The 16,196-nt window shown below is 40.0% G+C and overlaps 1 protein-coding gene across 1 annotated transcript in view; it reads right to left on the bottom strand.

The window, feature by feature from the left end:
• SNX2 (sorting nexin 2) overlaps positions 1 to 15,793 on the bottom strand; it is a 30,999-nt gene extending 15,206 nt beyond the window's left edge. The window contains exons 1-3 of the mRNA XM_061468676.1: positions 15,653 to 15,793; positions 9,134 to 9,251; positions 1,102 to 1,265 (exon numbers count right to left, since the gene is read on the bottom strand). Of these exons, the coding sequence (XP_061324660.1) occupies positions 1,102 to 1,265; positions 9,134 to 9,251; positions 15,653 to 15,760 (390 nt within the window). The 5' untranslated portion in view covers positions 15,761 to 15,793. The remainder of the gene's footprint in view (positions 1 to 1,101; positions 1,266 to 9,133; positions 9,252 to 15,652) is intronic.
• Positions 15,794 to 16,196: the final 403 nt, after the last annotated feature.

Raw genomic sequence — 16,196 nt, forward strand, 5'->3', positions numbered from 1 at the left:
TGCCTGAGATCTAACAATGCAGAGTTTCAGAGACTTTCATATTATGTAAGTTTGATAAAAATGCTCGAGGGAAGGGATGCCATCCAGAGGGACCTTGACACACTTGTGTAGTGGGCCAATGCCAGCCTCACGAAGCTGAACCATGCCAAGTGCAAGGTCCTACACCTGGGTTGGAGCAATCCCAGGCACAGCTACAGGTTGGGCAAAAAACGGATTCAGAGCAGCCCTGTGGAGAAGGACTTGGGGGTGTTGGTTGATGAGAAAATGAACATGAGCCGGCTTCAGTGTGCGCTTGCAGCCCAGAAAGCTAACTGCATCTTGGGCTGCATCAAAAGGAGCATGACCAGCAGGTCGAAGGAGGTGATCCTGCCCCTCTACTCTGCTCTTGTGAGACCTCACTTGGAGTATTGTGTGCAGTTTTGGTGTCCTCAACATAAAAAGGACATGGAACTGTGGGAACAAGTCCAGAGGAGGGCCATGAGGATGATCAGGGGACTGGAGCACCTCCCGTATCAAGACGGCTGAGAAAGTTGGGTCTGTTCAGCCTGGAGAAGAGAAGGCTGCGTGGAGACCTCATAGCAGCCTTCCAGTATCTGAAGGGGGGCTATAGGGATGCTGGGGATGGACTATTTATTAAGGACTGTAGTGACAGGACAACGGGTAACGGGTTCAAACTTAAACAGTGGAAGTTTAGATTGGATATAAGAAATTCTTTACTGTGAGGGTGGTGAGGCACTGGAATGGGTTGCCCAGGGAAGTTGTGAATACTTTGTCCCTGGCCGTGTGTTCAAGGCCAGGTTGGACAGAGCCTTGGGTGACATGATTTAGTGTGCGGTGTCCCTGCCCACGGCAGGGGGGTTGGAACTTGATGATGTTAAGGTCCTTTACAACCTTAACTATTCTATGATTCTATCTTAAGGTACTGTCATGAGTCAAATTCACACTAAGCTTTATATGCAACATAAACAGAACCAGTTTTCTTTTACATACTTCTTAGGAAAGGATGATCCCATGAGTCAACATTTAGGAACTATGATTAAAAAGAAGAAAAACTTAAAAAAATAAACCAGATATTTTCAAAATTTGGAAGTTACCACATACCTCTTCTCTGGATCTGTCAAAAATCACAGGGGCTGCTACACTTTTTGACTCCATTCTGGGAGCTACTAATGTAGCAGGTGTTACAGGAGTGATTGCAGGAGTAGGTTTTGGTGAAAGTATTGGATCCCTCTCTGGACTGTCCAACGAAACTTCTTCTGTTGCTTCTAGAAAAACATTTTGAGTTAGCAAAGGTTTCCTGCAATAGCCATAGATATGCATCACAAAAATTAACACACACACATAAAAAAAAAAGATCAATGTACAAGTTTAATAAGATCAGCTGCAACTATCTTGTAACATATGTTGCCTTTTTAAAAAAAAAAAATTTGCTTTAACTATATTGTTAGCTAAACAGTCTCTTAGAGAAGTCACAAGTGCCAAGTAATTTATTTTTGCTTGAGATATTTTGGAAACTAATGATTTATTTATTTATTTACCACACAAGCAGCTCTTTTTCAGTACCTGCACCAATTTTAGTTTTCACACTTTGAACAACAGCTGATTTAGCCACGTAGACTGATAACTGAACAGACCAAGCCATTTAAATGAACTTGCACAATTGCAATACACCCCTGCCTCACAACCTGTAAAATAGAAATACTAGCAGGTGACACATTCTGACTAGTAAGACTAACTATCTTTAGTCTATCTTCAGTCTCTTGGGGGCTTAAAACAGTTCAGTATAAACTGAATACTCTTCTCAGACTGTAGCAGTTCATCTATCCTTAAATAGGATGCAAATCTCTGCTCTACAAATCCCCTGTGCTTTACTCCACTACCTGGACTTGACCACTGGCAAACTACACACTTCCTGGATACACAGAAGTTCCCGTTCTAGTTTAAATAAGTAATGCTGTGGTTCTTGCCAAATGTGCATTTTCAAGAATTGTAGTTCCTTAAAAGATAATACTGACCACAGAATTTGATACCAAAATTGACTTTCCAACAGATCTCAAGTTTTGTTAACAAATGAGACTTCCTGTGGCAAGTATTTTACCAAGCAGGTAAAAAGGCACTAAAAGAGATCCTCTCTAAGTTGGAGAGTTACCAAACATGTTTACTATGCAATTTGCAAAAGACCTGTGCAACTTCTGCCTATATGAACCACTTAATTTTCAAAAGAAAATACACTGTCTTTCATCCAAACTTTTTAAAGCCTGGCACATGCAATGGATGTAACTTAATCCTTATTAAGCAAAGTGGAGACCTACTTTAAAATTTGTGAAATAGTTAGTGTACAAAACCAAACCACCACAGCCAAAAACCAAAAAAAAAAACCCCAAACAACTAAACCAACCCCCCCCCCCTTTTTTTTTTTTTTTCATATGTATTATCTGTATTTCAGTTTGTGTCCATTGCCTCTTGGCCTGTCAGTGGGTGCTACTGAGAAGACTGGTTCTGTCTTCTCCATTCCCTCCCATCAGGTATTTATACATTGCCGGATTCCCCACATCTTCTCCAAGATGCACAGCCACAGCTATCTCAGTTTCTACTCATATATTATAAACTTCATGTCCTTAATCATCTTCATGGCCCTGCACTGGACTCCTTCTGGTCTGTCCATGTCTCTCTTGCAGACAGAGGTAGCCCAGACCTGCACTTGGTACTCCAGATCTGGCCTCATCACATGAGGGGCTCAGCAGAAGGAAATGATCACTCCCCTCAATCTGCTGGCAGTGGTCTTCCTAATTTCAAATACATAGAATCATAGCATGGTTTGGGTTGGACACCTTTCACTAGACTGGGTTGCTCCAAGCCCAGTACAACCTGGCCTTGAACACTGCCAGGGATGGCGCAGCCACAGCTTCTCTGGGCAACCTGTGCTAGTGTCTCACTGCTCTCAGACTTCCATAGTTACAGATTTCAAACTAGCCTTCAAAGCAAGCACCTTTTGTTCATATTAAAAATGGAGAAGATGAAAAGATTATCTAAAAGCTTTCTCTGAAAAGATTTATTTTCTTATTATTCCTTTATTCTGACTGCTAAATTTTCCGAAGAATCCTACTGGTGCTTCCTGCCCTCAAATGCCACAGGAAGGATACTGCATCTTAAACCAAAAAAACAACCTTAATTCAAAATTCAAATTCAGATCAGGTGGGAAGTCATGCTGAGGCAACTGGGGAAAAAAAATAAAAATAAAAATCTTTCAGACTGGTAGAAGAACAACATTTAAATACAGAAAAGAGGTAGGTCTCTCTATTTGGCTAAGAGCACTCCACATATATGTTTTGTATTATACAAATGACTATCTCATGGAAACATTTATCAAGAAAAAAGTTATGTATAGTATAGTAACACAGTATGTTATATACATAAAAAAGTAATTAAAAAATATAAAATAAGGCAATTCCACCTCAATTCTTCCTTCTTCTATCACCAGCTATATTCCAGCATGTGTGTTTGGGAAACAAACCATTAATCATCACTAAGTACTTTCTCTGTATCTTCAAATTTTAGACAGGCTTATAAAACAAGTAATGAAATGATTCAAAGCACACAGATTTCTCCCTTTCATCAGCTGAGAAAGCATTCTTGCTACTGTAAAAGCAGGACTTCATGAAAAAGTGTCTGAATTCAACATAACAAACCAACACTGCTATCAGATGAAACACAAGCACATTCCATCCCAGCACTCTTTTTCAGATTTGTATCCACAGTCATCAGTATCATGAATTGATCTACATTGTGTGTAACATGAATTCCAGACAGGATTAGCCCCCTGCTACTGTTCAGCATAGTTGAAGCTATCTGCTAAGCTGTGCATTATTTCTGTAAAAGAAAAAGCAGCAAGAACAAGCAGTTGGAAAGGCAAGGAGGTTTCCTTTCAGCAAGACCAGTGACATTAGGCTCCATCCACGCCAGCATTTTTAAAGCTGTGTAACCTTAGTTGGGCAAGAGCAAATTCTTGAAGGTGCTGCCTACTAACCCTTCTTTTCTATTTTCCTGGAAGAACTTAACAGAGAAAATAGTATCTACTTGAAAGCAGAAAGTTTTTTAAGGAAGAGAGAGGAGAATTTATGCCACCCTCCCTCCTGTTACCTCTCCCCTCAAGTCAGCATGCATCCCAGGCATTACGTAAATATAGAAGAATGAAATGTAAAAGATAGTGGAAGGGGGTGATGGAACAGAGCGGGACAGACACAAGGATGATGTACTTCTTGTTTTAAACAAAAGCATTAAAATATTCTGAAGGGAAAAGAAGCATTAGCCTCACACAATAACAGCAGGCTCTTACACTTTCTAGCTTTTGTTTTTCCCCTCAGAAAAGCAGTCTTTGAGGAGTACATAAGCTGAAGATCTGTTCTCCAATAAAAAGATTTGTTATGATGAACTCTGGCATTTGTGTCTCTTACACACATTCTTTCACTTTGAGAAATCAGATGACATAGCTAGACGTAAAAGTTTCACTGAAATTTTTTCTCTGTTTTCTGTGGTTTTTCCTTTTTTGATTGCTTGTTTGTTTTTCATGGCAAGATGAATTTGGTAGGCTTCAGAGTAGAAGACATGGTACTTTCAGAAACATTTACTTCATTTATTCTTTCTAGTTTTCCCCTGAAAACTTAAGTTGTGGTCTCATGGTTGTTTTTGTTCTGTTTTTAAATATTCTGTATTACTATTTGCATGAGAAATGAAATCTAGATGTCTTGCTTTCTGGAGAAGTTCTCAAAAACATAAGCTCTTTTTGCACAATGAGAGGCCAATGGCTCCATCCAGCTTCTAAGAGGAACATATCGAGATCCAGCACTCACATCACTTATGGCAGTTACAGGCACATATTAACCACACCCAACAATCTAATGCTTTAAGACTTCTACACATAAATACCTACTTTATAATCCATAAACAGCCATCTGTCATGGATCATAGCCCATGACCCTTACTATTATACTAGGAGTACTAAGGATAATATTAAATTGGAGCAGAAATAGTTTTAACAGAACAGTCAGCCACTAATCTTCTTTCTTCTAACTTCTAGATGTAGATTCACATGCTTTTGTGCATTTGTTCCTTGCAGAAGAGACATAGAACTGAAAAACTAGCATCTGCACTGAATTCTTCTGATCAGACACACCACATGGCAACAGCCTGAGAGGCAACAACAAACAGCCTGAGAGGCAACAACAAACAGCCTGAGAGGCAACAACAAACAGCCTGAGAGGCAACAACAAACAGCCTGAGAGGCAACAACAAACAGCCTGAGAGGCAACAACAGCCTGAGAGGCAACAACAGCCAGAAATTTGTCTTACCTGGTCCCCAGAATTAGCACCACCTTTTCTATATTAACTCCCTGAAAAAAGGCTTAAGACAAACCTATCATGACCTGAAGAAAAACAAAACAAAAACTAAATAAACACCAATTATCACCCCAACTCCCCAGTGCACTGTCTTTCCATCAGGACACAGTAGCTGGATATCTACACAAAATAAGCTATTCCAAACATTTATCAGAGCTGAAAAAACCCAACCAAAAAAACCCACAAAACCCAAACAAACAACAAAAGAACAGTAAAAGTAATCTTTCACCAGACTAGGGCAGAAAAAAAAAAATTTAATTTGCCATTTTTACAAAAACAGTGGCAGAGCACTGGAACGACTTCACAGACCTGCTCATTACCTGTGAGCACTAAAGGCAGAAGGCATAGACAGCTACATCCTGTTCAGGCCATCCATTGCACATTTCTGCTGCTATTAACAGAACTTCAGGCCAACATTTTGGAAGACAGCCAGGTTTTAAGACACACCCTAAAGCTCCTGAACTTACTCTTAATACTATACTCTAAATACTGCTTCATTTAGAGCACTGACCATTATGGTTTCCGCATGTTAGAGCTAGGTAAGCTAACATAATTTTTTTTTTTGCCAAATAACACACTGACTTTTATTCTAAGGATGACAGTGTTTAAGCAGGTTTGGCAAGACAGTTTGCTTTTTTACAGAACTATGAACAACAATACTAATAAATACAGCAGCAAAATTTACTGGTCTCCAATGACAGCTGGAAAACGCATTTTCTTGCATCTTGGAAACCCAGTTTTAATGAGTCACTTATGAGTTGCCAGAGACAAGGTAATGAGTACCTAAAACATTTTATCGCATGTACTGTTTTTTGGCTGTTGCAGAAACACAGTAGCAAAGAGGTTTTAAGTATAGTCAAAAAAGCCTAAAAAAATCCCAGGTTCTGCACTGCATTAAAACAGTAGAGGAAATCATATAATTTGTTCTCCATCATCTCCTTTTCTCTTCGGTTGCATTATCTGATGGAGTAATGAAAAAGATTTATCAAGCCTACAATAGCTACAGACACATGCTATCACATTTTTTACAAATAAGTCTGCAAAACTAGAATTGTTTATGCCCCCAAAGCATTAGAATCTCTCCTTTCAGAGTAACTCCTTTTCAATCCTATAGAATTTCTTTACCCACATTTTACAGTGTCTAATAATTCAATGAAGAAGCAACGTAAGTTAGAAAGCTGTGGAATATCATTCTCTTCCTCTCCAGTTAACCAGTCTTATAAACTGTGCCAAGATCGGTTTCTTGGAATTTCAGCATGTTGAAGGAAAAAACTCAATCACACTCCCTTGTAAATTAAGTCCTGCTCTCATAGAGAGCCAAGGTTATGCAATCATGCTGGAAGCAAGAAAATAGATACCTTATGCTGCCTTCTCATATTGTTTCTATTCATTGCAAATCACTATCACAAAGTTATATCAGATGGATTAATATCATTGTTTAGCAAAACAGTCCTAAGAAGGAAAAGAACAGTTATACTTCTAAGTGCAGAGCAATATTGGTTTTGAGAACACCTATGCTGACAGGGATACAAAGACAGAAGTCCATCACTAGGGTAACAACTGTATTGCATAAACTTCCAGCTTAGAACAGTATCCTATGAAAGATGCCATACTCTGTCTTAGGCTCCATAAATCACTCTTGTTTCTTTCCTCTAGTTCAGACTTTGCACTAGCCTCAGTCTGCATATAAACTGACCTTTTAAGGACTGGTTTTACTTGTGTTAGACATGAAGTATGTTAGATTATTTCAGTTCAGTGCTGCATGCACTTAATAGAATGTCTTTCATAGCAAAACTCAAACTCAAGAAATCAGTCCTGCATGCTATCCTCATAGCATTCATTTCAGTTGAATTGGTCTAGCTGCTAACATTTGTTCCTTCTCTCTGGTTCCCCTCAATATTTACTCCAGCTACTTTTTTTTTAAATATTATCCAAAGGAGAACAGGCTTTCCTAAAATACTCATTCCAGATGGCTCTGTGGTTATAAAAAGCTGGGTTTATATACTGAAGCTAAATAACCAAATTACTAGTACTAGAAAGCTTCATTGCTAAAGCACTGCTGGTCTTCATCAGATCAGGTAATATAAATACAAAAGTAGTAAGATTAACTTTCCACTCATTATTCTCTTTTTCTTTTAAAACACTTTCAGGGAATCAGGAAACTAGTCAATACATTCTAACAGTGTCATGAGCAAATATAAGTTCACATATATGCAAATATTTAGTAAGCTCAGCACAAAGGTAATAGACATGTGTATACATGTATCCATACAAAATATCCCAGAACTAAAGGCTAACAACTTTCTTTTCAAACTACTACATTAGGGAATCAGTGAAGATGAGATGAGGACTGTTTTCAAAATAGACTACCAACTGACTCAGTATGTAGTAATAGGAAAAATGTTAGTATTGAGAAGAAAGCATTCAGAACCATCTTTGGATGTACATAATACACTCCAAATATTACACTTTGTTTCTTCAATAGTTAATGCTCCCACAACTATTAATTGACAGCAACCATAATCCATGTTAGGACAGTCAAGAAACACCACCAGAGTAGTGACGGATGAATGAAGCATTGGAAATGTGTTGTCTATTCACTGATTATTTATCAGAACTTTCACACATCTTTCTCCAAAACATGCAGGACTGTCAAGTATCAGAGACATACAGTGAAATAATAGGACTGGTCCCATATGCCAGTTCATTATCTTTTCACTGTAACAACAGTCTTAAGAAGAAGGAAATACTCTCCAACTTCCAATATGACATGAACTATCCTTCTTTATAACTGTAAAAAAGACTGGGACAGCTTTTGTATCATTATTAAGTAGAAAAAAATGGATGTGACTTCAATCCTTTTTACACACAGATCTGAATAATGTTAATTACATAAATACTACTGTCAGCAGAACATGTTACTAACCAGCTAACACTGCCACACTCTGCACTGACAGCTGATACCACTGAGAAACTTGTATTTCATAAACTTAACTAACATTACTGAGTGCCAAAAAAAAAAACCCTGTACATCACTGTCTCAAACCGTGAAAAGGTTTTAACCCTCTGCTGTAGTTTAAGCCCAATCAGTATCTCAGCACCACTCAGCTGCTTGCTCACTCCCCCCACTTCTTTCCCCCCTGCTCCCAGTGGGATAGGGACAAGAATCTAAAGAATGTAAACCCCATGGATTGAGGTAAGAATAGTCCAGTAATTAAAGTATAATAAAAAACTACTACTACTGATAAGGGAAATAACAAGGGGAGAGAATATAAAACTAAAAAGGGAATGGGAAAAAAAAACAAGAAACAGCAGTGATGCACAGCACAATTGCTCACCACCTGCTAGCTGATACCCAGCCTGACCTGAGCTGGGTAACTCCCCCCAGTTTATATACTGGGCATGATGTGCTGTGGTATGGGATACCCCTTTGGCTAGTTTGGGTCAGATGTCCTGTCTCTGCTCCCTCCTGGGTTCTTGTGCCCCTCCTCATGGCAGAGCATGAGGCTGAAAAGTCCTTGATCGAGGTAAGCATTACTTAGCAACAACTAAAACATCACAGTGTTATCAGCACTGTTCTCAGACTAAACCCAAAACACAACCCTGCACCAGCTGCTAGGAAGGAGAAAAATAACTGTTAGAGCTGAAACCAGGACACCCTCCTTCCCAGGAAATTACGTTTCTTTCAGTCCAAGAGCGAAAGATTTATACAGACACATCAGAAAAAAGGAATTACCAGCAAAGAGGTCTTCTCTGCCATCATCTAGCATCATTTCTGCCGGCTTTGGACCATTGGAGTTTGTGCTGAGGTCTTCTGCAGGAAGATTTGCTGGCTCTGGAGATAAAGGACTTGACTAAAAAAAAAAAAAAAAAAAAAGTAATGGAAATGAAAAATTGAAATAATAAACAGAGAGCAGTTGCCATATGTCAGTATGTAAGAATTACTGCAACAAGCATTCTTCCATTGCAATGAAACAAGGCAAGATGTACCAAAAGGAAACCCTGGCAGCTATTTCCATTTCCTACTCCTAGCATGGTAACAATGAACAAAAGATGAGCTAGTCAACAGCTCTTTATTTATCAGAGAGAAAAAAAGTCACCCACTTCCTCAGGTTTAATTAACATGAAACAAAAGCTGCTACAGAAATATCTACAATAAGTTTATTAGTATTGCTCAACATAATTTGATTAAGTTCCTTTTGGAAACGCCTGGATTTAAATCTGGATTTGTACAGAGAAAAAGAACAATAATAAAAAAAAGTCTCCAAGTGCTTTATACCAGTTTCTCAGAGGTAAAAAGAATGCATTAATGCCATCCAAACAATTCAAACCTGCTTGTGGCCGTAAGAAATTTTGAAGCTTTGCAACAGGTTGAATTTGGGGATTATTGCCACAGCGGGTCACATTGTACCGTACAAGGAAGCCATACAGTCCTTTTAATTCACTGAAGACTAGAACTTACTCTGTGAAAAATAGAAATAGTTGAAGAAACTCAGGAAAATTAAAGCAATACTGAAGCTGGGCTACCAAAAGTATAGCTTATTCACACACCAAACTGAAGATCAGTGCTTCAGTTACAAAAACCTTGTCAAATAGCTATCAACTATGTTTACTGCCATAGTATTAGAAAACTTGCAAAACTAACTTCTGCAACTTCACCCAAGATGGCTAGCCAAGGAGTCTTCAACCACAGCATATTTACTCATGAATGCATACATGTCCTGTGTTCAGCTGAACCCAGGACAATGCACTTCAAAGGAGCAAGTGTAAATTGTGCCACTGCTTGCTTTCTAGATTTTGCATTAAGTTGTCATAATTTAAGTTCAGAATCAGGATTTAAAACGGATAGTAAACATTTCAGGCTATACTTCAACAAATGCCACAGACTACAAAAGATTTTTAAAAGCCTGAAAAATACTGAAAAGCCACTGAAAAAGTCTGTCCAGATTGTACTTTCATAAACATAGCAGAGAAAACAGTTTTAAAGGAGAGGCATTCCTCATAGCTAGCTCTCTAAGAAAAGTGTACATCCCGACATGGAGTATGGCACTGCTGGTTTACTTCAAGCAGCACAGAGGAACATTGTCCCCCACATATGTCCAGACCTCATTCACCTGAAGTTCTGTTACCAAAGAAGTAAGCAAGAAACAGTAAAAATCCTGACAAATTCAGACGCAGTACAAAATAGTTTTTCAGAGGACATATGAAATCAAGGCTCTCTCAACCTAGAGGTGTTAACTCAAGGGGTTTTTTTTGCTGAAAATAGAAGGAAGATGAAAGCAAACACCACGATGCCAAAAAAAATTTACATTCCTCTAAACCACCTTATGGTAGCAATACAGAAGAGGTTACATCCCCTTCCCTTTGCCAAAAATTGCTACTTTCTGAAAAGCCCATATACAATGTGGGGAAACCAGTAAATAAACTGCAGTGATGAGCAATGAAAGACACAGTCCCTCAAACTGCTTGTTGGATTCTGCTCTAGCCTGCAAAGAAAGTCAAAGCAGAAACACGTGGGAACTGTACGTAGTACAGTTCGACCTTACCCCACTTTTGCTCTTTTATCTCATGAAATACAGCTAAAGTGGTAATTAAAGTGGCTGTCAGGAGAGTTAGTAGCACAATGAAAGTCTGAGTATCAGGGAGATGAGATGACAAAAAAAAACCTCATGGCCCAGACACACACAGGTAGCACAGCTGTTTATAAAAACAACCCACAAAATGTCAAAACATGTCCATTTCTTGAAAGGTACAGTGACTGTATAGCTGAAAGAAAGTCAGGTCAATCATCCAATAACCAAGATACCAAATGACAAGTACATTCTGGTACGCTGGACAGTCAGGATAATTATATCTTCAGGATAATGTTTCTATAAAACAAGTGACTGGTGAGGGGCCTATGGGCTCATTTCAATTTGAAACAGCAGTAACAAGCTGGTTTATCCTCTACACTACAGTAGAGTAGTTTATCCTCTTGCACTACAGTCAGTGGCAATAACCAAGTATTTTATAGCTTTGACTTAGAAGTAACAGCCCTACATGTTTGGACATCCTCCCTTCGATGAATTAGCAAGGTCCCCCCCAAACCAGTTCAATTACTTGTCTGAGCTCCTCCAAGCCCCCTGCAGTCACAACACAGTAGGTTAACAAAAGCTGAGCATCATACTAGTCTAGATGCTAAAGTTAACCCAACTTACTGTCTGAAATAGTGTTACAGAAGCTCACAAATCACAGCATGGGCCAAGAGAACAGATTCAAGGGTAGGAAAGTAACACTTTCAGGAGAAAGTAAAAGGACACAAGCAACTATGCTAGAACAAATGCCTACATGCTTCTATTACAGCCTGGATTTAACACCAAGGAACAAGACATACATTTCCAGTAGAATTACATCAATTAATCTTGGATACAGACTTAGATTTCTCCAAAGGTACAGTACAGTGTCAAAGGACTTAACATTTTCCTGTCAGAAATTGCAGTGTGGTTTTTACTGCTTCTTCTATAATTATCCCTGTTAAATTCAATAAGTATCGTTAAAGACATCTGGACTACTGTACCTATCTAATGTTTTGCCTTCTGTACAAAAGCCAAATACATACTGCAGATCTTTGACGTAAACTCATAAATTAGCAATGAGATTATATACACACCCTGTCCTAAATGACAGTCTTTGACAGACTACTACATCTGCTGCTTCCTGATCACTTTCAAGGGCCTTAACATATTTTCTTTATAAAAACAAACAAAAAAAAACCCAAAATAACAAAAACCAACAAGCCAAAACCAAACAAACCAACAAAACAAAAAGAAACAAATAATAATACCCAAACACCCCTCCCCTACCCAAACAGAAACAGGAACATAAATACCAGTTGAAATGTGTATGTGGCAGCTTAGCTACACATTCACATGGCACCTGCTTTACAAAAGACAGTGATAGGCAGAGTGAGTGAGAAGTTTAGGGGAAATGAAGAAGGAACAGATAAACAAGGAAGGTGGCAAGGAAAGAAACCAGGGCAAAGAGGAAGAAGGGGAAGGAAATGATGAAATGAGACTAGAACAAACCATGTAATTTTTCAGAAAACCTTAACATACACTTTTTTAATATACATCGCCAAAGTGACTTTCATACAGCTGTTCGTAGGCTTTCCTAATAGTGGCACAGGACAAAGAAAACAAATTAATAATTTGTGGATTACAAACTTGTAACAGGATTGCTCTTCTCACAATGCACAGTTAACTTACAGGACTTCCTGTCGTGCATATCATTGACATGGATTTTTGTTTTGGTTTGTTCTAAACAAAACAAAAAAAAACATGCACTTGAAAATTTAGCAAGTAGGTAAGTCCGTGGAAAATTATTAATACTGTAATGTTACCTAGGGCTCAGGAAGTCATTGAGCTACAAAACCTGTGAGCTGGGAGAGCACTGCAGGTGACTACCAGCACATACATATAACGAACAGCAATATTCTTCAGATGGCATCCACCATTGCATATCATTGTAAATGCAGTCTGGCTGTTACCATTGATGAAAGCACCTCTGGCGCTAAAGGGAGACCAGATGGTGATCATGGATTTAATGGAGGCAGTCCTCTAGACATTACTTATGGTTGGCACAATGAGAACTTAGTAATTATTCTAATACGCTGGATCACTGTGGATATCCAATGAGGAAAAGAAAACCCCACCATCTCGGACAAGCTGCTCAACCAGGTGCCCAAAGTCCATAGATGCACTGTGTTCACAGAAAAGGAAGCATTTTCATCCTCTGTCACCCAGCAAGTCTTCAAGTCCTAGAATGTGTTCCCACCGCACCGCAGAAATGCCAGGTACTACAGCTCAGAGTGACCTTTGAATGTTTTACATTTCACAATTAAGAGGATTTAATTCAAGACATAACTTCTAGTATATGTGCACAAGAAAGTTAAAACTCCAGCTTCTTTTTCTTCACAACAGAGAATTCAATTTGAAATATACAATATTCTCCATCTGCTGATACAGATAAGCTACTAAAGTCAGCAAGCCTTCCCATATTTAAATATTACATGTTTATTACATGTTTGTCATTTATAAGAGAATTAGATTTATATTTTGTCAAAAGAAAGTTAAGATGAATTAGCACCTGCTTTCTAACACTGACAACAATGGAAGCTATTACTGCTTCTCCACTGCACAATGAAACCACATCAGAAAGAAGCAGCACACCTTTTGTGAGCTGCAAAGAGAATGAAAGCAATGAAATTAATCATGCAAAAATCAAATGGGCAGCTCCAACATAAACCAGTTGTGAACCCTTTCAAAGTACCACAGTCATCATGAACACTGGCTTTGGACCTCATTGTCCCTTGCCATGCTCTGGTATCAGCAAACTACTAGTGATCAACTACTTAAAGCATGATGCCATTCTGTTGTTTCTACAGAACTTCCATTTTCAGTTAGAAACAGAGATTTCATGAATATTTATAGGAATAAAACAACACTCAAGACAGAAGTTTAATTAGGCCCAACGCATAAGATAATAATTATATGCATTCAAGCTGGTGAGTAGTTCAATTTTCATGATCTCATCCTCACAACTTTGCAGGAAAATCACAGGATTATGGCTCTTCCCCAAATGTAGCTGATTAGACCTCAGAAAAGGCTTTACTGACAAAGCTTTTCAAAGCTTCTCTTTAAGTGAAGAGGCTTCCTCTTTCTACTTAGCTACTTTCTTCTAAACAGACTGTAGAAACACAAAGCAGCACAACAAAAACATCAGCCAAACTACCCAGTACAAAGTGCATTCCTTGGACAGTTTTTGCAATTAGAGGAATTTTCAGTAATTCTTTTTAATCATTAATATGAGGACTTCTCATTGTAACTGTGATTTGGACACTAAATCTACTTTATATCTTGCAGCTTTAATTCTTGACCATATCAGTAAAGACATTATTTACATTACACTGCAGTCCTTCTTAGCACAGAGAATAAGACTCCAGTAATATACACTGTATCACAGAGAGATGAAGAGAAGCCTGTTGATACAATTCTTTCCAACTGCAGTTCACATCATTTGCTATTCCTTCACAGCATTTTCCCACAGATCTTTTTCTATTAATAAACATACTATGCATCTGTAAAAATAAATAAATAAATAGACTTGAGGGAAGGCAAGTTCATGAGGTGCTTTGTATACTGACCTTTTTTGTTAAGGACAGGCAATAGCCAGAGTAAAACAAAGAAACACACATTGATCCTATTACTGTTAAGGTCAGGGACAGGAAACTCTTCAGGAAAAGAATCACAGGAATAATTTTCTTTTTAAATGGCCAACTACATACGCGAAGGACCAAGTTCTTCCAGAAGATATTAGCAAAACACATAGATGAAACATGACCACCACAACTCAGCAGGAAAAGCTCCCACTATCATGAATGAACACATAAGCACTTTCCAGAAGTTGGACATATTTACACATTTTATTTTTTTTTCTGGGGTTTCTGTTCTGGAGACCTGACATGGAAAGTGAGTGCGGTTTAGAGATGTATTCACCACAAACATTCAAGTCTTCCAAACCCTGACTTCTCTGAACAACCGCAGGTTTCACACCGCCTGTCGTGCTGCTTCCGGCCTTCAGTGCCCGCAGCGGCAGCTCCCGCCCCCAGGGTCCCCGGAGGGTGGGCACTGACCCCAGGGCCGGGCACTACCAGCGGCATCAGGCTTAGATAGGAATAAGTTTCTACCAGTCTCTGCGAACTGGAAGGAGGTGAAGCTTTGGGAAGAAGCGAAAGAAAGAAAACTGGGTGTTATTAATCCACGTAAAAGGGAGGTATGGAGAACGACAACACAGGGGTGCGGGAAACACGACCCAGCGAAACTGGCGTCCTGTGAAGAGTTAAGGTGGAAATATTTATTTATCTATCTTGTGCTACCCACCCCACTTCGGCAAGACAAGAAGGGGGAGATACAAGGGAAAGCGGCGACCTGTCACCGCAGTAGTCGGAGAACGAGGTTTCAGTTTCTTTGGCAGGCGAAGTCGGGAGGGAATCACTGAGCCACCGCAAGGCCGAGGCCCCTCGCCCGCCGTGAGGGAAACGCCGAGGAACCGCCGCTCCCGCAACAGCGGCAGGCGGAGGGGCCGCAAAAGGGGGCCCGGCCGATAAGGGCCAGAGACCAGGTGGTCAGGAGCTCGGCACCGGAGGCCTGGCGGGGAGCAGAGGAGGGGAGGGCCCGAGCGCAGAGCTGAGTGCCCGCGGTGTCGGGCGGACTCTCACCTCGAGGGTGGACACGGTGCTGGTGAACAGATCCTCGCCGTCTTCCAGCTCCTCCGGGTCGGCGGCCCGCACCTCCCCCAGCGGCGGGGGCTCCCTCTCAGCCGCCATCTTACTCTCCAGTCCGCGGCCCCTGCTCTCACGTGACGGCCGGACCGCCCCTCCCTACACGTGACTGGGGCCGGGGAGCGGCTGCGGCAGGGCTGTGTTGGGTATTAGGGTCATAGGTGCTCAGTACAGCCAGTACGGTGGGGCTAGCTCTCCCACCACCGCCGCCTACCACCGCCTTGGAGGAACGTGGAGGAGTTTTACCTCTGTTCATGTCAGTTATTGAATTAAGAACGGGTTTTCTGGGAGGAAACTCTGCTCACTGCAATGTTTGAAGTGAAATATTCCCTAGGGATGGGCATTAGAAGTATTAAGCCCTACTCTTGCAGGGCAGTCTGGTCGGGTGCAGTCATATTCACAACCACTAAAGTAACATGTGCAAATAAAGCATTTGCAGACTCATTCCCTACGTTACTGTTTCCGGATTGATTTTCTTCCC

The sequence above is a fragment of the Pezoporus flaviventris genome, unplaced genomic scaffold, assembly GCF_033815535.1.
Source record: "Pezoporus flaviventris isolate CSIRO_AGI_PZ_B2104156 unplaced genomic scaffold, CSIRO_AGI_Pfla_v1 ptg000050l, whole genome shotgun sequence".
Taxonomy (NCBI): domain Eukaryota; kingdom Metazoa; phylum Chordata; class Aves; order Psittaciformes; family Psittacidae; genus Pezoporus; species Pezoporus flaviventris.